General features: G+C 44.9%; 1 protein-coding gene across 1 annotated transcript in view; it reads right to left on the bottom strand.

Annotated features, from left to right (window-relative positions):
• DNAJC6 (DnaJ heat shock protein family (Hsp40) member C6) overlaps positions 1-19776 on the bottom strand; it is a 151292-nt gene extending 131516 nt beyond the window's left edge. Inside the window, exon 1 of the mRNA XM_058657577.1 lies at positions 19554-19776. Coding sequence (XP_058513560.1) covers positions 19554-19668 — 115 coding nt within the window. The 5' untranslated portion in view covers positions 19669-19776. The remainder of the gene's footprint in view (positions 1-19553) is intronic.
• Between the last annotated feature and the right edge of the window lie 1464 nt (positions 19777-21240).

The following is a 21240-nucleotide window of genomic DNA, read 5'->3' as shown; positions in this document are numbered from 1 at the left end:
TATTCTTGATATTTTAAGTAATACTAATTTAGGTTTAGTGAAAATTGTCACTATATAACCACACATGCTGTTAACCACAGGGTTCCTGGTTTCAGCCAGGTGACCGCAGGTTTGAATGAGTAACAGCTTGCTGAAAATGCTTTCTTTGAAGTAAAGTGATAATAATGTTTTTAGGATTGTTTCTGTATTCTCTTAACCATGAAGTAAAGTGGAACAACTGGATGTTGTACAAAAGCTTGTGATGATTTCTGTATAGAGAAGGCAACTTTTAAAAAAAAGCTAAACCAACAGTTTCTAAATTTTCTTTAATAACTGATGATCTAGCTATTATTACAAAATATCACAAATACAGAAATATTTTATATATTCCAAAATCATGGAGGGAATTCTTAACTACCATGTTAAATGGCGAAAAATACAATTCCAACTAAATAAATATGTGTATGTATAAGTACACACAGATATGCACACAAAGGGGATAAATTCAAATTTTAGCAAGCTATCTCTAAAAGAATAACTTCGTAGTTTTTTAATTTCCATAATTACCTTTGAGAACACATATATTTTTAACTATTGTGCATCCATTACTCTGCTTTATTTCTTAAGTTTGAGAGGGCCAAACATAGTTAGCTTCCTTTGTTTTCCCTGTCTCCCTCCCCTCTTCTCTTCTAACCAGTTTCTATGACCCACTGCATATTACAGTCAGTATACAGACTGATAAAGTACCTTGAGTTTCATCATTAGCTAAAGGCATAGGAAGCGATACAAAAAGGGAAGTATGGAATATTCTGGAAGCTCATTGTGGGGCAGGTGTCAGGAAAGAAGCTGCAAAGAAAGCCTTGCAGAAGAAGCAACTGCTGGAAAGAGGAATAGAACCAAACCAATTCAAGCTGGCAAATGCATTTTGGCCAGAAGAAACAGCCTGCTGAAAATTAAAAATCTATCCACTGAGGAAGTAAAATGAACCCAGGGTAACTTACTACCAATTCAAATCTATAACATATGTAGGTATGTATGTATGCATGTGTATCTGCATATGCATGTACATGTGAATATATACTTAGACATACATTTTAATAGCTTGATTCAAACATCGAATATTAACATGTTCACATGTATTGCTGATGTAATAAATTTATTTATTGAAATATTCACTATATGTTTAATATTTAAATCTTAGATGCCCAAACCAAATCAGAAGTACTCATATGTCCTCAGTAGACCAAGTCTAGCAAGGGCAGCAGGAAGGGGAAGTAAAAAGAGCTCCCACTGTTTCTCCTGACCCCATCCCTATCTCATTAAGTCAAGTCCCCTCTGCTGTAAACACCTCTCTTGAGCCTACTTCTTTCAACACTGACTCCCAGATTTTCCCATTTATCTCAAAGCAGCAGGAGTCACAGCTGGATTTAAATTCTGAACACCAACTCACCAGTCCATGATCTTCAACCTTACCCCAAATTTGAAAAAAGTATTCTAAATTTAAATAACACAGCATCAAACTAAAAATGGATTAGAGAGAGGAGCAAACATATCCGTGACTGGGCTCTTTTTAGATTTCACAGGTACATTTATTAAGCGTGTGTGGTCAAGTGATCCTTGGGTGATAAAACTACCATCTTGCACATTCATATGAGATAAAAGTGTCTGTTCTTCAATGGCCGAGGCAGAAAAGGAAGAAGACAGAAAAAGAATAGCGAGAGATGTGCTGACTCCTCAAGACACACTTGGGCTTCAGACCAGAGATGATCACCCCAAGAGGCCGTTGAACTTATCTGGACAATAAGATGCTGGACTCTATGCTTGCTATACTTGCAATGAAAGAATCTCAACTGAACTTGAACTGTGGTAATGCAACAAGGTGAAGGAATCCAGCATGGGGCGAGGGTTTAGGGAGGGGTGGGGGGAATCCCAGTGCTTGTAAAACTGTGTCACATAATGCAATGTAATTAATAAAAAAAATGCAAACACACACACACACACACAAAGACACACTTGGGGTTCCCAGAGTGTCATCTGGTTCCAATATCAGTAGCACCCGCCAGATTTATTCCTCACCTTCACTCTGTTCAACAACTTAGACAAGGCAGAACCAGGAGTGACAAGATCAATCACCAATATCAAGTATAATAACATGTCTGCCCAACTCCCAGGTATTTTTCCAAAGTTCAGCAATCTCATGCATAAAATGAGGAAATGCAACTGAATCAGCAGTTATTAAGCTTTTTTTTCCCTTGGTACTTTTTTTACTTTATATTTTAACAAACAATCTAATCTGCTATAAGACACATGCTGTGGGGGCCCAGCACGATGGCCTAGCGGCTAAAAGTCCTCGCCTTGAACGCACCAGGATCCCATATGGGCGCGCCGGTTCTAATCCTGACAGCTCCACTTCCCATCCAGCTCCCTGCTTGTGGCCTGGGAAAGCAGTCGAGGACAGCCCAATGCATTGGGAGACCAATGCACCCGCTTGGGAGACCCGGAAGAGGTTCCTGGTTCCTGGCTTCGGATCGGCGCGCACCGGCCGTTGCGGCTCACTTGGGGAGTGAATCATCGGATGGAAGATTTACCTCTCTGTCTTTCCTCTTCTCTGTACATCTGCCTTTCCAATAAAAATAAATAAATATTTTAAAAAAAAAGACACATGCTGTGAAATAAAGCATGTGTTCAACTGAATTTTCAACAACTAAAGGTACCAGTAAGCATTTGGCACAGCAGCTGACACTACCTACACACTGTGTTGGAGTACCTAGGCTTGATCCCAGCTCTGCTTCTGTTTCCAGCTTCCTGTTAATGCAAACCCTGGGAGGCAGCAGATGATGATGGCTTTGGAGGCTGCATCCCAGCTACCTATGAGCAAGACCTGAGTTGAGGTCCAAGCTCCAGGTTCTGGACTTCAGGTATTTGGGGAGTGAGCCAGTGGACAGGAACACATGAATTCTCATTCTCTATCTCTAATGCATATACATAAATGTAAAAAGTTCTAGGAATCAGTCCCTGTACAGCACCCTAGTGGCTAAAGTCTTCGCCTTACATGCACCAGGATTCCAAATCGGCACTGGTCTGTGTCCCAGCTGATCCAATTCTCATCCAGCTCCCTGTTTGTGGCCTAGGAAAGCAGTAGCGGATGGCCCAAAGCCTTGGGACCCTGAACCCACGTGGGAGACCTAGAAGAAGCTCCTGGCTCCTGGCTTCAGATCACCTCAGCTTCAGCCACTGCAGCCATTTGGGAAGTGAGCCAACAAACAGAAAATCTTTCTGTCTCTCCTTCCACATGGGAGACCTAGAAGAAGCTCCTGGCTCCTGGCTTCAGATCACCTCAGCTTCAGCCACTGCAGCCATTTGGGAAGTGAGCCAACAAACAGAAAATCTTTCTGTCTCTCCTTCTGTCTACAAATTTGATCTGCCTTTCCAGTTAAAATAAATAAATCTTTAAAAAGAAAAAAACAACTTTAGAGGAAGAGCTGACAATTCCAAACAATAAAACCATACAAGTATTGAATGGAGGCTCACACTCAAGAAATTCAAAATGTCTTTTAGCACAAATATTCTCATAAAAAAGCAAAATAAATCCATAGGCATTGCTGAGAAAAATACACTTAAAGATGCAAGCTTTCCATAAGCAAGAAACAGTAACTAGTGACCGATTGCATTCACTCTATTCATTCACAACAAGGTCTGGGATCACATCCTTGGCCCCAGCAACACCTGAGCTCCCCACCCCCCACTCAGTCCCCTGGCTCAGAAGAAAGAGGGGAATTGTTCCAGTGTTCCCCACCACTCTGGCACCAACCATGTAACGTCATTGATATCACAATCTTTTTTTTTCCTTTTGGGTGAGGGATAAGGGAAAGCTGGTGGTGTTTTGTTCATCTGTTTGTTTTTTACCATTATCATAACCCACATCACAAAAGTCAACCTTCTGCTATCACAGAGTAGATTATAATAGATCAACAGCTCTACTGAGGACAATTAGAAAAGTCAGATAAAATCCCTAAAGTATCCACTTGATGTAATAGGCACATGACTTTAGCCAGGATTTAAGCAGTCAGATCTTGGCGAGAGGGGAGCCTGGTCGAAGTGAATGCAATCTTTTGCAGGTTTATGGGTATCAGCCTGCTCTGGCTTGGGGCAAGAAGTTGAGACACTTTTCTGGCAGAAAGCAGTTGCTAAGAGGCAGAGAAGTCTGCAAAAGTTTAGAATGTATTTAAATAGAAAGTTCAGTGTCTGCAGATGTAAAAATTAGCATTCAGGAATGAAATGGTGCATCTTAGGTGGGCTCAAAGAAGTGAGCCTGACACGGATTTTCTCCTTGTTGTACCACAACTCAGCTGCTCAGGGGAAAGACTAAGAGGCCAAGGTGAAGGCAGATGAAAATCAACACATTCTGCACAGGGACATTTTCAGCAGACTCCCAGTACTAAGAAACAAGAATTGCAGTTTAAGATCTGTCAAGGGACAGATACTCAGCCAGTTCCCCTGAGGTGCAGGACTGAGAGAAACCAGAACAGATCAAACAGACCAAACTCTGTTTCTCTGTTTCTTTCTCTCTCTCCTCTCCTCTCCTCTCCTCTCCTCTCCTTTCGTCTCTTCTCTCCTCTCCCTCCCTCCCTTCTTTCCTCCCTCCTCCTCTCTGTACGTGTTTATGTGTGTCTTCCATTTTCTGTAATCTTCAGATAAATATATCTTTTTTGATAAGTATACTTTTTAAAACATTCAAACAACTTAACTAAAAAAAGGAAGTTTGAAGTTTAACTGTTAAAAGAGTTAAACTGTCTCCCAAATAAAAATTACTAGAAAATTACAAAAAAAAAAAAACCAGTACTTTGGGCCCAGGATGAAGGCCTAGTGGCAAAATCACATATGGAAGCCAGTTTGTATCCCAGCAGCTCCCCTTCCCATGGTTCCCTGCTTGTGGCCTGGGAAAGCAGTCAAGGACAGCCCAAAGCCTTGGGACCCTGCACCCACTCGGAAACCCAGAAGAGGCTCTTGGTTTCTGGCTTTGGATCAGCTCAGCTCCAGCCACTGCAGCCAGTTGAGGAATAACCCAGCAGATAAAGATCTTCGTCACTCCTTCTCTCTGTAAATCTGTCCTTCCAATGAAAATAAATCTTAAAAGAAAAAAAACCAACATTTTGTAAAGTTGACATGATTGGTCCCTTTACATAATAGCTAATTGGTTCTAAAAAAAGAATGATGTTGACAATTTTATTAAACATTCTATAGTTTCATAATGCTACTTATTTTCAAAACTTTGCCTACCATGCAAAAGGTTTGGATACAAAACACCCACCTTTAAATTTCAGCTCCACCACTTACTACGTGTCCCTGTACAAATCCCTAATCCATTTCTCTGTGAGTAAAATGCTACCTACCTTTCAGTGTTGTGACAACACATGCAGCATCTTGCAGAGCTTTTCACATACACTAGCTATTCATCAAATAGAAGCCATGGTTATTATTATAATTAGCTGCCATGTTTGCCAATATCTACTTATTAACTCATTCAACTGTTTTCTTTTTGGTTGCCTCACACATATTATTTTTCTCTGGCTTACACACACTTTGAAACATTCTGGGCATATGTTATACAATGTCTTGTATTTAAAAGCCTCACTGGATTGTTTTAAGATGTACTACAAAAAAAAAGAATAAAGAAGGAAAGGAGCTATTAACCCATAATTCAACATGAACTAAATATCAGTCTTGTGATGGTACCTGATAAAAAAAAAGTTTCTGTCTACCTAAGCATTCTAATGATTTATTTATCCCATCAGTCCTTCTAAATTTTACCTCCTTTTTAGACTTTGCAAAGAGAGTTAACTTCCAAACAATTTGGAATATTTGCACAGTTTTTCGGTGTTTCTTTTTTCAGCAGAAAGACTTGAATCTTTAGTGTATTTATGTATTATCATCAGGTCACCAACTGATCTGCTGGTACTCACCAACAGCCCTCAGGATTTGGTTGTCATGGATACATCCTCCGCCTGAACACAATCAGAATACAGCAAGAATACGTATCTAACACCTGAATCAAGAAACTGCAGTTCCTCTCACCATTGTAATGGTTTCTGATACTTTGTACTCTATTTCATGATGCTTTGAGCCTCACTAATATCCCTCCCTCTCCACACCCACAAGACACTAGGCCTAATCTAACATCTCTCCATTTTAGAAAAAAAACTAAAACTCAGAACAATTCATGGAGCTCCTTCCCAGGTCTCCCAGGCTACAAGGTACCTAACTACCCTGACTCACCGTCCAGGGCTCTTTCCCACAAAGTGGAAAAAACAATCATCATCACCAAGCCTGATCAAAGCTGGAGATGTGAACCTTAAAACATGCTGAGAGGTCAGGGGGGCTTCAGTTCCAAACAACAGTTTATATTCAGTTAACGTTGGATAGCTTGATTTTCTCCTAAATCCTGCCCAAGGCCTAGCATGACTTGGCAAATCAACAGTTCTTGCTTTTTTGTTTTTTTGGGGTTTTGGTTTTTGTTTTCCAGAAACCATCCTGCAGGCACTGAAAACAGCACAGGAAAAGCCAACATTGTTCTCAGAGTAAATTCAGAACATTTTGATTCCACACACATGATTTTGTCCATGTGAGGTTAGCTTAGCTGCCTGAGCCTATGGGTCTTCTGCACTTACCACGCCCATGCACAGCTACTTGCTTCCCCCAACGAGGGCTGCTGAATTAAAATTGAAACAGCAAGACCACATAGATCGATAGGTGGAAGTGAGTGATCCAGAACCTGCTAGCAACCCCAGCTCCCGTGGCCTCTTGTAAATCCTCAATTACAGACTGCAGGTTGTTTAAGAGCCTTCATTAGAGACAAATTTAGTAGATTAAAACGCCAGTCTCTCTTTACTGGCATCCAGTTGTGCGCGCGACTTGCCCCACACCCCCCACCCCGCACCCTTCCTTTTCTTTTTTAATACGGCATATGTCTGTCACAAGGCAGGAATCCTGGGGACTGGAGAAGGCCAAACGCAATGACCCTAGGTGCAGAAAGGTTTGGCGTCTGTATGGTTGCCTGTCAAGGGTATCAGGGCGCAGGTGCTGAAGGAGCAGCTGTTTGCCCCGCACCAGGCGCTGCGTGCTGCCCTCCACCTGTGCACCCAGGCTCCCAAGCACAAGGGCAAAGGGCCGCAGCCTCCTTAAAGCAGAACACGCCCGGCGGTGAGCGTGAGGTGGTGCGCGTCGGCTCCGGAGCGCCAAGGCTGAAAGCTACGGGCAGAACACGGAGCGGCGAAGCCTAAAATTAACGCTCCGGGAGCCGGAGCAGCGCATCACGGCGCTGACAGGGTTTCTTCTGCCAGGGAGCGCGCCCTTCTGTGCTTCTCTCGCGCACGCGGATCAGGAAGATGAAACACTCCAGGAACCAGAATCCGGGAACACGTGCAGCCTCCAGAGACCCAAGGGGGGGAGGAGGGTCGGTCTGTTGCTCCTCCCCCAACTGCGGCAGAAAATTTAAGGAGCCTTGGAATTTGAAACCCCAGGATCCTCCAAAATCCTTGTTTGAAGCTAAAATGTGGTTTATTTACAGTGATCCTCTTCTTTACTGAGTTTTCTTTTAAATGTCTCCTTCCCACCCCTCCCAGGAATCACACCGGGGGTTGGGGGCGCGCGGGTGGGGGGGGGGGGAGTCTGGTGTTTGTATCGGGGTTAAAGAGGTACAGGCCGGCAGTACGAAGGGAGTTTGCTTCCTTCTAATTCTCTACAAGATAGAACAGTTCTAAAGGTCAGCGCACTCCCCACCATGCCCTCCCGCAATTATTAACGCTCATCATGGGATTCTCCGTCACGTCTGACTGAGAACGCAAACTGTTTTAAGTCTCAAGTACTTAACGTATTCCAATTCGGTGATGCACTGAAACCCTACATTTAAATTGTTAACCACCGTGAACACCCCCAAAATAAAATTATCAAAAGCCAAGAGCTATCAGAAAGAAATCTGTGACACTCAGCCTAGGTTAAATGAACGCAAAGAACAGTGATGTTTAGCACCACAAAAATAGGAAACATGACAAAATGCTCGGAAATCAGAAGCCATTCACTTTAAAAGTCAGAGTTATTATATAACTAGGATGCTTAAATATAGGCAGATTAATTTTAAATCAGCCATTAATACATACTAAGCATGCCCATGGAGTGACATCGCATCTCCAATAGCTTTTGGCCTCCCCGCTGCCACCAACTGCTTACCTTTATTTTCAGAATCTTTCATTCTCTGTTTCCTCCCTCTGCTGCAGATGAGCAGGAAAGTCCGGCTGACTATGTGCCCCCGACTTTTGATTTGTCGTTCACAAGCAGTCAGCGGTCTTGGGGACGAAGTCTCTCCAACACAGGAGCACCCAAACTAAGCTAATTGCATGTGAGCCAGTGTGCAGGGGTTATAATTTTGCTTATGCTAGAGCGGAAAGGATGGGGATGAAGGCAGACGTAAACACAACTTCCAAAACATGGCATGGAACTGGATCTGGAGCCAAGGCTTGCCTTTCCTCTCCTGGGGCAGGGAACCAACTGTTCAGTGTCTCATTGCCTCCGGAGAGATTCGTGTTGGGAATGTCTGTGCCAGGAGCCAGGTTTATTTTCAAATGGTAACCTCAGCATTGGAGGGCAAATAAGAGCCTCCTGTTCTATTTCCTCTTACACAGTCATCATTCATTGAGTCATTCATTTATTCAGCAAACATTTCTTTTGACTCTCTGTGGACCAGGTTCTCTATAAGCACTGGAGACAACAGTATAAAGGCCCCCACCCCTAGCACTCAGGCTATTACAATACAGAGCCAGGCAGTTCAACGCAAAGCTCTGCGTCTCACCTGGCTCAGGTGCTGAACCCATTTCACCAGGAACAGGGACGCAGAAGGCAGACCAACAGCCCTCTCTGGTAGAGAGCAAGAAAGATTGAAAGCAATTCTTTCAGTCCTTCAATTCAAGCTAACTTTCAATCATTACACAGCTCAGATCATTGCTTCAATCACCACTCTAAAGAGTTATGGGAGTTATGTTATACATTGTTCCACTTTGCTAGGGTGGTAGGAGTACAAAAAAGAGATCAGGTCTCTACTCTTGCAGATAATGCATTCTAGGGGGAGAATCCAAACAAGCAATAAGTAAATATAAACACATAAAAATGGCAATAAATAAGAAAAATAAAGCTTGTTAATGAGGTAGCAGGTGCCATTTTAGGTAGAAAAGCTAGGAGAGGTGCCACTTCACATGTTTTATACAAATGAGTAAGGATTGTCACAGTATCTTCCAAACACCTTCACTCGGGAATTTAGTTCTGAACTCTCTCAACCTTCTCTGCTCCACACACATTCATCATTGGGGAGGTTTATTTCCCCTTATACAAAAGGATTAATTGGTCTATTTTGTGACCTAAATTGGAAGAGATACAACAAAAACAAATACCTTTACATGTTGCTCTCATCCCCCAGAAACTGCCGGGTTAAACCTAATATTGACAAAGAAGTTGCTGGACCAGAGATGCAAGGGTGGTCACCTATCTCCACCCTGAATTAAGTGAGTGGTCCAGGCCAGATGATTTATCCTGGCATCATTTTCCTCATCTGCAAAGCGATGTTAATCACACCTGTCCTGTACGTGTACCAAGCTGCTTAGAAGATCAAAAAGGAGGACAGCTACAGTAACTTTATAAACTAAGTGCTTTATGAATATAGGGTATAATTACCAAAGGCTTGAGCATATTTAAAAGAATTAATTGCCGGGGTTTGCCTGTTCATAATCATAGCCAAGAGGCCAATCTGGTCACCAAGAGTCCCTCAATTAATTTCTAGGTGCCACAATCTGAAGACAACCTGAAAGTCTGTGAAAACTATTGTATTTGGTTTGGGTTCTCATCTTTCTTTAGTAGCAGAAGATACCTTTCTGCAACACCTTTCTTTTTGGGACAACTTAAGACCAATGAGGAGAATATACCTTCACTGTAACTCCAAACTGGCTACCAAATGAGCTACTGACCCAATCATTGCGTCAAACTCGCAGCATCTCCAACCCCAAGGACCAAGTCCAGAACAACAAAAATATGCCCATTAACATTGTTGGAGGTTAACAGAGTGAAAAAATTGGTAGCAAGAAGTCACACCTGGGCCCAGCGCAATAGAGTAGTGGCTAAAGTCCTCACCTTGCACACACCGGGATCCCAAATGGATGCCAGTTCTAATCCCGGCGGCCCTGCTTCCCATCCAGCTCCCTGCTTGTGGCCTGGGAAAGCAGTCAAGGACAGCCCAAAGCCTTGGGACCCTGCAACTGTGTGGGAGACCTGGAAGAGCTCCTGGCTCCTGGCTTCAGATTGGCTCAGCTGTTGGCTCCAGCCGTTGCGGTCACTTGGGGAGTGAACCATCAGATGGAAGATCTTTCTCTCTGTCTCTCCTCCTCTCTCTATATCTGAGTTTGTAATGAAAATAAATAAATCTTAAAAAAAAAGTCACATCTACACCCTCCTTCATTAATACTCACTATAATGATTCTAAACACTTGGAAAAACACACTACTACCTTCAGCAACATGTGGCCTTAGATCAAGAGCTCTCCAAGGTTTAATGACTTACTAAATTGGGCAAAGGAATATCCAAGCCTGGGTTTGAACAGGAGGGTACAGACTAAAGCAGAAGAAACTGGGTTCCAGTGTGGACTCTGTCATTTACTGATTCCAAAAATGAGCTGAGACAAGTTCTTATACCTCCCCAGTTCTCCATTTTATTATCTCCAAGACAAAGATTATGGTACCTACCTCCTATGGTTGGGTAAGGCTCAAAGGATGTAATAATATACACAAAGTGCAGGCACAAAGCCTGACACACAAAGTGAGGCCTCCATAAATGCTATGAGATCAATGTTATAACTTTGTGACCTAGGTCAGCTTTACCCCCTCAGGCTTCGATTGCCCCATAAAACAGAGAGTATAATAACTAGTTTGTAAGTTTGTTGTGAGAATCACATGGTAAGAAGAATATGAAGCCCTTGGCATAAAGGAGCAACTAGCACCCAGTCTCTTGCCAGGCCTTTTTTCTTTTCTTTTCCTTTCTTTTCTTCTCTTAATTAAGCAGTCTTGCAGACAAGACACAGGTTAGGAGTTATAAAGCAGGCAGGTGAGTGGAGGAAAGTTATTAGCTGTACTAAATAGTACATGATCATTTCAAATGTGTAGTCATTTCTAGGAGTATTCACATTTTATCCAACATTGCATTTTGGGAAGTTTCAAATATACAAAAAGCTCAAAGAATTGGGACTGGTACAGTGGCAAAGAAAGCTAATCTTCTGCCCATGGCCACACAATCTCATATGGGCACTGGTTTGTGTCTGAGCTGCTCTACTTCCAATCCAGCTCTCTGCCTATGGCCTGAGAAAGCAGGCAGCGGATGGCTCAAGTCCTTGGGCCCTGCACCCACATGAGAGACTGCAAGGACACTCCTGGCTCCTGGCTTCAAATTGGCTCAGCCACAAACAGGGAACTGGATGGGCGTCGAGCAGTCAGGATACGAACCGATGCCCATATGGGATCCTGGCACAGGCAAGACAAGGACTGCAACCACTAGCCTACTGCGCTGGTCCCTCCAAGTACATTTTCTTACGCTTGCTTCATCACTGTGTACATCCTTCTACCCATTCTTGATTGATTTAATTGGGTACTTAAAAAAAAAAAAAAAAAGACTACAACAGATCTAAGAGTCTTTGCTTTCTATCCTGGCACAATATTTACAGAAAGCAGAGGCCCCTGACCTGCCCCCATCATAGGCCTACAGGTCACATAAGTTGAGGATAAAGATGGATTCAAGCCTTGGACCCTTCCACAGCAACATTTCTGGCAGACCCCAAGCTTCAACGAAACTGGCCGCAAGGACCATTATAAGCAGCCAATAACTGGGCTCAATGATCTATCTCAAAAACTGGGTTTAGGGCAGGCTGTAGGCGAGCTCCACCAGCAGCCATTCAGTCCTCCACAACTCTGACAGTCCTTGTCTTGTTAGATGCCACTTCTGAGTCACTATTCTGGTGAGTCATGCACAGCCAGAGAGGCCATCTTGACAGTAAAACCGAAGAAAATGTTCAAGAACAGTGAGTGGAACCCTGAATTGAAAGGGCACGAGGCTTTTTTATTGCCTGATCAAACAAAAATGAAAGAAAAAAAAACTGCTATAATATTGTAAGCTTTCCAACTATAATTTTTACTTTAGAAAGGAACTGAGGAGGGAGATTTTTCACATTCCTTTTTTATTTTAAAAGCATTTATTTCATAATGAGTGGATAGGTTAAACAGAAAGAAAGAGTTCTGTTCTAAATGGCTCTGTTCTAAATGAGGCAGAACAATTGATCTTTCAGTGATTAATCTGGGGCCTCTTTCAGTTCTGTCATTCCCAAAACAGACCAGAGTGGGACACAGGGCACTGACTTCCCCTGCACTGCCACCATCAATCCATCCAGTCAAGCCTCCAACTGCTTTGCTCAGAGCATCCAAATGGCTGCAGCTAAGGTGAGCAGAAGAGAAGAAAAAAAGCTTGCAGTCTGACTGTGAGTGGGGTTTACAATACAGCCAACTGCTAAGAGGACAAAATGGCTACAAGAAAAGCTGGGTTAAACCTCCATGAAACGGGCCCAGTGCAGTAGCCTAGTGGCTAAAGTCCTCATCTTGCATGCACCAGGATCCCATATGGATGCCAGTTCTTGTCCTGGTGGCCCAACTTCCCATCCACATCCCTGCTTGTGGCCTGGGGAAGAAGTCAAGGATGGCCCAAAGCCTTGGGACTTTACACTCATGTGGGAGACCCAGAAGGAGCTCCTGGCTTTGGATTGGATCAGCTCTGGCCATTGCAGCCACACAGAGAGTGAATCAAGACGGAAGATCTTCCTGTCTCTCCTCCTCTATGTATATATGACTTTCCAATAAAAATAAAGTGATATCTTAAAAAAATTTTTTTAAACATGAAACTAATCTACCAGGCAATGAGAAGGACATTCATTAATATAGAATCCCTGCCTCTTCTAGACCATTGTCTTATTGGTATCATCATGCATTTATTCAGAATTTCCTATTACCAAGGGGGATTTTTTTTAATATTTGTTTTATTTTTATTGCAAAAGCAGATATACAGAGATATAATTCCATCTGATGATTCACTCCCCAAGTGACCACAACGGCCGGTGCTGCACCGATGCAAAATCAGGATCCAGGAACTTCTTCCGGGTCTCCTCATGGGTGCAGGGTCCCAAGGCTTTGGGTCGTCCTCAACTGCTTTCCCAGGCCACAAGCAGGGAGCTGGATGGGAAGTGGATCTGCTGGGACTAGAACCGGCGCCCATATGGGATCCTGGCGCGTTCAAGATGAGGACTTTAGCTGTTAGGCCACCGTGCCGGGCCCACCAAGGGGGATGTTTAAAGCAAAGACTCTCAGAACAGACAGACTGGGTTTGAATCCCACCTTACTTGTCATGTAATTTTGGAAACACTAATGAACCTCTTTCTCTGCTTCATTCTTTCTCTTTTATAAGATGGAGGCCAGAATACAGAGTAATTGCAGGAAAAACAAAATAAAATGTAAAAATCACACACTGTTCACAGCAATGACTGGCACCAGCAAAAATGCCAACTGTTCCCATTTTGCAAGATGAGACAAAGGAGACAGAGATAGGCAATGGACTTGCCAAAAGACACACAGTTAAAACAGCAGTGCCAGGATGCTTTGTGCCATTTACATCTCACAACCATCTCTTGAGGGAAATGATGTCATCCCATCCTCCTCCTCCTCATGGTGAGAGCTTGGAAAAGCAAGGTGTGCAGAGGTCTGGTAATTTATTCATGTCACAAGCTGGCAAGTGAAAGAGTTGGGATTTAAACCCATTTGCCAGCTTTAGAAAGCCCTCTCGTGCCACTACATCAAACTCCAGCAAGCACCAGCATTATTGTCAACCTTGTTTAATTTTGGCCACACCCAAGTTTCTAATTCAATAGCTCTGAGGTAGAAATAGAGAACTGCCACTTTTTTTTAAGGTTCATCTTTTTTATTTATTTATTGGAAAGGCAGATTATAGAGAGAAGTGGAACAAAAGATAAAAAATCTCTCTATCTATTGGTTCACTTCCAAAAAGACCAGAAACCAGGACAGTCAGGACTCAGCCAAGTCAGGAGTCTGGACCTTCTTCCAGGTCTCCCATGTGGGTGTAGGGGCCCAAGAACCTGCGCTATCTTCTGGTGCTTTCCTTGGTGCATTTGCAGGAAACTGGATTGGCAGTGGAACAGCCAGGTCTCGGGGTGGCCCCCATGTGGGATGCCAGAGCTTAAGGCAGAGGCTTAGGCTTCAACACCACAACACAGGGCCCAAAAATTGCCACTTTTTTAAGATTTAATTAATTTTTGTTGGAAAATCAGACACACAGAGAGGAGGAGAGACAAAGAGGAAAATCTTCATCCAAGGATTCACTCCCTAAGTGGTCGCAACAGCTGGAGCTGAGCTGATCCAAAGCCAGCAGCCAGGAGCCTCTCTGGCTCTCTCATGTGGGTGCAGAGTCCCAAGGCTTTGGGCCATCCTTGACCATTTTCCCAGGCCACAAGCAGAGAACTGGATTGGAAGCAGGCCACCAGGACACGAACTGGTGCCCATATGGGATCCTGGCACATGCAAGGTGAGATCTTTAGCCACTAGGATACCACGCTGGGCCCTGCACTTCTAACAAGTTCCTAGGTGATACTGATGAGAACAATGGGTCAATAATCATGCACCTGTATGCAGAACAAGCAGCTGAAAGGACAGAGCCAGAAGAGTGTAGGTCAGTTGGGGGTGCTCCCACTTTGCCATAGTGCTACTTAGCTCCCAGAACCTAGTTGACACACTTACATTTAGTTAACCCTTCCATATTTACAGGCTCATTTGGTCTTTCCAATATCTGTAGAAATAGATTAAGGAAGGATTAACAGCTCCACTGTTGCAGATTTTGCGTTTAGGAACATACGACTAGAAAATGGCAATAAGGTTAATCAGCTATCACCAAAAAGTGTCCTGTCCTCCTAAGTAACCACTCCCTGCCGCTGGAAACCTACTCTATAGTATTTCCCAGAAAATATTATATCTCAGGAAGAACTCCTCATCCTAAAAGGGTTAAGAGAAGGTAATTTCTACTGGGAGGAACACTAGGCCAATTATCCGTCATAGTTTAAAGTGCTAGAGAAGTCTACTGCCTGTAAAATATTTCCACCATCCACTTACCCTTTTCTGTAACCCGAAAGCTTTGACATTTGACCAGAATATTGCTCTATTGAAAAGATGGAGGCATTTAAAGATTTAATTTCCATTCAACCAGGCTTGTTCATATTCCCATTCAGAATTATTTACAAACCCACATAGCTAGGTATTTTTTTAAGTTGCTTGGACACCTAAATTCACAAATGATTAGTATCCAAAATATTTTTTAATCCCTATAAATAGATACCAAAAGACAAGCCATCAAGTGAAAACTCAGGAAAAATGCCAATAGGCATTTTATAGAGGTGCACACAGAAATGGCCAAAATTCATGGGAAAAGAGACTTAGAGCCTTGTTACTTGTCAAGGAAATTCAAAATCAAATAACATGAATACCATTTCACACCATTTCAAATGCTTCATACTAGCAAGCATTTGAAAGTCTAATAATTTAGCTCGACAAAGATTCAGCATCTCACATACTGTTGTTGGGGGATGAATTAGCACAAATGTATGGAGGTCAACGTGGCAATATCTTTCAAAATTAAAATAGCAAAAACTCTTTGACCTAGCAATTTCCCTTCTATTTGTTAAGACTATCAGTTTGAGACATTGCCTCTTTAGGGATGCATTTGTATATGAATAGAAGTATCCATTCATTCCAAACATGTTTATCCAATGTCTGCTATGTTCAGGAGTCGGAATTAGGATGAAAAGATGCTAGCAGTCACTAGATGCTGTGCTACTTCTCACTTGCAGTGTACGGGTGGAAGATCAATAAAAAAGATGGGTGATAGGAAGACACCGGCACAGAAGGCGTTCTGGTTAGCCCAGGAGAATGAGCTTCCCTAACAGAGCCTGGAGCTGTGGACTTTCCGAGGAGCTCATTAAACTTCCCAGCCCCACGCCTAATCATATTTAGGGTGATCCTGTGGTCAGAGATCTGAATTAGCAATAATAAAATTAACTAACCCTTTATGAGCTTCTGTATACCAGGCACTCATAGGATAATTGCAGTGAAATGATGATACAGGGATGTACTGTGACTGTTCTGCTCTTGATGTATAACTGACTTCTAGAAAGACGAAGTGTCCTGGCCAGGACCACTGCTTATTAGAGTGTCCCTTCTTAGTGGCAGACTCAAACCATAGCCTAACATTAAAGCACATAATTCTTGATAGTCTACCGATGTCAACCTCATCATGAACGATTCAGTCCACATCCAAAACATTAAGACAGGGGCTGGAATTGTGACCCAGTGGTTAAGTCACTGCCATAATGTGAGCAACCCATATGAGTTTTGGTTCAAACCCCGGCTGTTCCACTTCTGATCCAACTCCTTGCTAACGTGCCTAGCAACGTAGCAGAAGACAGCCCAAGTGCTTGGACCACTGCCAGCCACATGGGAGACCAGATGAACCTCCTGGCTCCTGACATCAGTCCAGTCCAGCCACTTTTTCTCTGTAACTCTGCCTTTCAAATAAATAAACTGCTAAAAGCATAAAATAAACTGAGCCATCGGGCCCTACACGATAGCGTAGTGGTTAAAATTCTCGCCTTGAATGCGCCAGAATCCCATATGGTCGCCAGTTCTAATTCCGGCGGCCCCCACTTCCCATCCAGCTCCCTGCTTATGCCCTGGGAAAGCAGTTAAGGATGGTCCAAGGCCTTGGGACCCTGCACCCACATGGGAGACCCGGAAGAGTTCCTAGCTCCTGGCTTCAGATTGGCTCAGCCCCAGCCGTTACGGTCACTTGGGCAGTGAACTATGGGACAGAAGATCTTCCTCTCTGTCTCTCCTCCTCTCTGTGTATCTGCCTTTCCAATAAAAATAAATAAATCTTTAAAAAAAAACTGAGTCATGAATTTCTCTCACTCCTTATATTTGTTAATTGTACTTCTATGTCCCCTAAAAATGGATGCTGTTTATTTTTGTGCAGGGAGATGAGCCAGAAAGGGTACCCAACAGGCAATCATGACTGAGGGGCCACTCCCCATTCACTGACCTTCTGTCAATCATTCAGTGTTTCCTGCTTTACCTTCCTCCTGTGGAAAACAGGGAGACTATAAATAGCATCTGCCCCTTTCCAGGAGCTGTCAGGAGCTAAACAAGATCTTGCGGTTATTCTATAAAGTATCAAGTATCACATTAAGACAAAATAATCAGGCCCGGTGCAGTAGCCTAGTGGCTAATCTCATCGCCTTGCATGAACCAGCATCCCATACGGGCGCTGGTTCATGTCCTGGCTGCTCAACTTCCATCCAACTCCCTGCTTCTGGCCTAGGAAAGCAATGGAGGACGGCCCAAAGCCTTGGGACTCTGCACCTTTGTGGGAGACCAGGAAGAAGCTCCTGCCTCCTAGCTTCAGATCAGCTCAGCTCTGGCCATTACAACCGCTTGGGGAGTGAACCAGCAGTCAGATCTTTCTCTCTGTATAACTGACTTTCCAATAAAAATAAATAAATCCTTAAAAAGAGAGACAGACAGAGACAAGATACCATAATGGCTTTAGAGGGGAAGAAGGAAAGAAATAGCAGAAAAAGTAGTGAGTGGTCACAATGCTGCCCAAGAAATGAGAGGCATGGCATGGCCATGGACCCCAGATGGCAATGGGTAAGCAACAGGGCAGGAACAGGGAAGCAGGGATGAGAAAGTGGCTGTACATACAGACATGATTTTTCAAATGAAAACAGAACATTTATTCTAATCTAGTCACAAGAGTAACAATATCCTGCTTTTCCTCTTTGTCAGTTTCACTCGACACCTAGATTCACAACTAGCCCTGGCGGTAGAAGTGGCCATTACCAAGCTGCAGAAAGCAGGTGGTCAGCTTTCCCCCACACTGAATTAGCAACAACACCCGGTGGCAGTCAGGGAGAACTTTAGCACAGCCCTGACTCCAACTTGGAAGCTGGTGGGCCCACAGCACCCAGCTGCACAGCCTCCCTGAGAAAAGCTTGTTTCCAAGGCAATAAATATTTGCAAGATAACTAGTGCTTGTCTTTTCCAATTTTTATAATGCTTAACATGTGCCAGCTTTTGATAACTATTGATTCATTCAATTCCTTAATTTACTGAATCCTCAAAACAACCTTTGGGGAGTAGGGGGGGCGGGGGAGTGGCGGGGAGGGGTTCACATCTCTGCCAGGACTGTGGTGCCATCTCATTCCTCAGGTCGGCCATTTTAGAAGCCAGGGCATGTCAGCCTTTCAGAGCAAGGAGTCCACAGACCTGAAGATGATGGAGCCAGATGAAAAACACAAGCCAGCACGCGTGGGCACACACCACACACACACACACACACAGGCAGTCTCACCACGAGTGCACCGGGTGACAGCAGAAGCTGTAACACCTGACCAACTGCTGATCCAACACTAAAGGAGAGTTACAGGTGGCAGGAACCAGAAACGGCTTCTGGGACGGATGAACTGGATTCTTTCAGGCTGGAAGAAAAGGGCATGGCCATTGCAGACAGGGAGAAGCCATAAGCCAGCAAATCGTGTCACTTTCTGGCTTGGAGCATTTGGGCTGTGTCCCAGCTCACTTAGCTTAAAATCCCATTTCCTCGTGCCCAGCCCAGACCTGGAACCAAGCGCAACAAGCTCTCGTTTTCCCCTTGCCTAAGCACCCTTCGGAGCCTATCTCAAGGAGTGGCCCTGGGGCGGGGGGGTGGTGGTGGGAGGGGGAGGGTCCCTCTGCTTCCCGCCGCCCTCCATCATCCCCTCGCGGTAAACCTGTTCCTACACTCACGGGGCATGGCGTGATGGGGATTCACGCTCTGGGTGTGCAATGCCTGCCTCCCTCTCTTTAAGTAGTTAGAGCCGGCAGCCCCGTGGCCTGCCTGTCTTGTTCCCTAACACACGCTAGCACACACAGCGGAGTCCTAAAAATCGCGAAATGAATGAATGTATGGGCATTGAATGAACGAATGATGGGCGTTGAGATCCCAGGAGTCACCACAGACAGGCTGGAAAAGGACTAGGTCCGGACGCAGAGGACCTTGAAGGAGTGCGTAAGGACTGGGAGGTCTTCCCCCAACAAACAGGTACTGCATTGCGGGCGCCCGTCCAGGTGTTGCGGGGTGGGGAAGAAGCCCTGCCAACCTGTGTCTGCATCTCCGCGGAGTTCCTCTTGCAGAACCACACAGACAGGGGCCGCGCGGGAGCTGGGAAGAACGTCCTGCCCGGAGACCTCGGAGGAGTTCGCCACAGTCCGGTCTCCGCTGCCTCGGGTCTGGGGCGGGAGAACCCCGCCCGAGAGACGGCGGGACAGCGAAGCCCGGGCAGCATCCCGCAACCGGACACCGAGCGGCGCTGGTAACAGGTCCCGGCCGGCCGCGCCCACACTCACCCTGAGCCGCCTTGCTAGTCGAGCGCGTCCTCCACAGCCGCCGCGTGGCCTTCCAGGGCCGCAGCGAGGAAAACAGCCTCCGGCTCTTCTTGCCTGCTTTCTCAGTGGCGCCCATCGGTGCGCCCGCACCCCTCCCCCGCCGCCGCCGGGCCCGAGGGTGGTCGCTGCCACCGCCGCCGCCGCGCGTCTGTCAGGGCGCAGGGCGCCGCGGGGGAGACGCGGGCGCCGCGGGGAGGAGCTTGCGGCGGGCGGGGGGCGGTGGGCAGTGCTGCGCCGAGCTCGCCGCCCAGCGCAGGCCGGGGGGCGCCGGCGTGGCCCGCCCGGCTGGGTTGGGAGGTGACCCGGGAGGGTGCAGGAGTGGCTGAACGTCGTGGATGCATGCGGGAACCCCCAGGGGCTGCGCGCTCGCTCTGCCGGCCTGTGGAGAGCTGAAACGTCGAGGTTCCCAGAGGTTAGCCATCTGCCTGCAGCTCACACCGGGCTTGAGGACCGTGCTAAGCGCTGGGCTCGAACTAGGCTTCCACACCTTGCTGCTGCCCGGGAGTGTATCCACGTGTTACAAATTTAAGTTTTCAAAAACTGCTGGCTGGAATTCTTGTTTGCCTCAGATAACAGATTGTAGATCACCCGTGGTGTGTTTTTTAAAATATTTTATTTATTTGAAAGGCAAAGTTACAAAATATACCATACAAAATATATGGCAAAAATATGCCAAAGTATATTCTTAGCGATTTTTAAAAATCATTTATTTGAAAGGTAGAATTACAAAGAGAGAGAAGAGAGAGAAATCTTCCTTCTGCAGCTTCATTCCACTCCCCAAATGACCTCAAAGGCTGTGAGTAGACCAGACAGAAGCTTTCTCCAGGTTTCCCACATGGATGCAGAGCCCATCCTCCTTTGCTTTTCCTAGGCACATCAGTAGGGAGCTGGATCAGAAGAGAGGCAGCCAGAACTCCAATGGGCATCCTTATGGGATGCCGGCATTGCAACCAGGTGCTTAAATACCTACGCCACAAGCCAGTGCCTGGGTTCAGACAAATATTAACTCGCACACAAAGAGCTTCACCAGGTGACGAACATTTAAATCAGTCAGGACTGGTGGTGGTGTATAGCAGCTTAAACGCCCACCAGTGACTTTAACATCTCATTTGGCCACCAGTTCAAGTTCAGGCTGCTCAACTTCTAATCCAGTTCCTGCTAATGCAGCCAGGAAAGCTGTAAGATGACCCAAGATCTTAGGCCCGTGCCAACCATGTGGGGGACCTTCATGAAGCTCCTGACTGCTGGCTTCAGCTGCAGCATCTGGGAAGTCAAACAGTGCCCGAAAGATCTCTGCCTCTGTCTCTTCTCTCTGTAATACTGCCTTTGAAAATAAATAATTTTTTTAATGTTATCACTAAAACTAAGAGAGAGGGCGAGGAGGGGAATGTAATGTATCATATATCTGTGAACTACATGGAATCTGCTCTTTTTGTATAAATAGCGCATTAACATGAAAATTGAATTGATTGATGAGAATAATAATAAAATAGGAGAGAGAGCGAGCGGAATGACAAGTAAATACAGGACCTGACCAGAGACTGCCCTGGAGGTTTCTTTTTTTTTTTATCACTAATAGCAGATAAGTCAAAAGTGTATTAAGGACTATTATGAGCAAATATGTATCCCAAAATTGGAAAAATTAAAA

Source organism: Ochotona princeps, chromosome 2 (assembly GCF_030435755.1).
Source record: "Ochotona princeps isolate mOchPri1 chromosome 2, mOchPri1.hap1, whole genome shotgun sequence".
NCBI lineage: Eukaryota > Metazoa > Chordata > Mammalia > Lagomorpha > Ochotonidae > Ochotona > Ochotona princeps.
The sequence above is the reverse complement of the archived record's forward strand: the minus strand, read 5'-3'. Positions and strand labels throughout refer to the sequence as shown.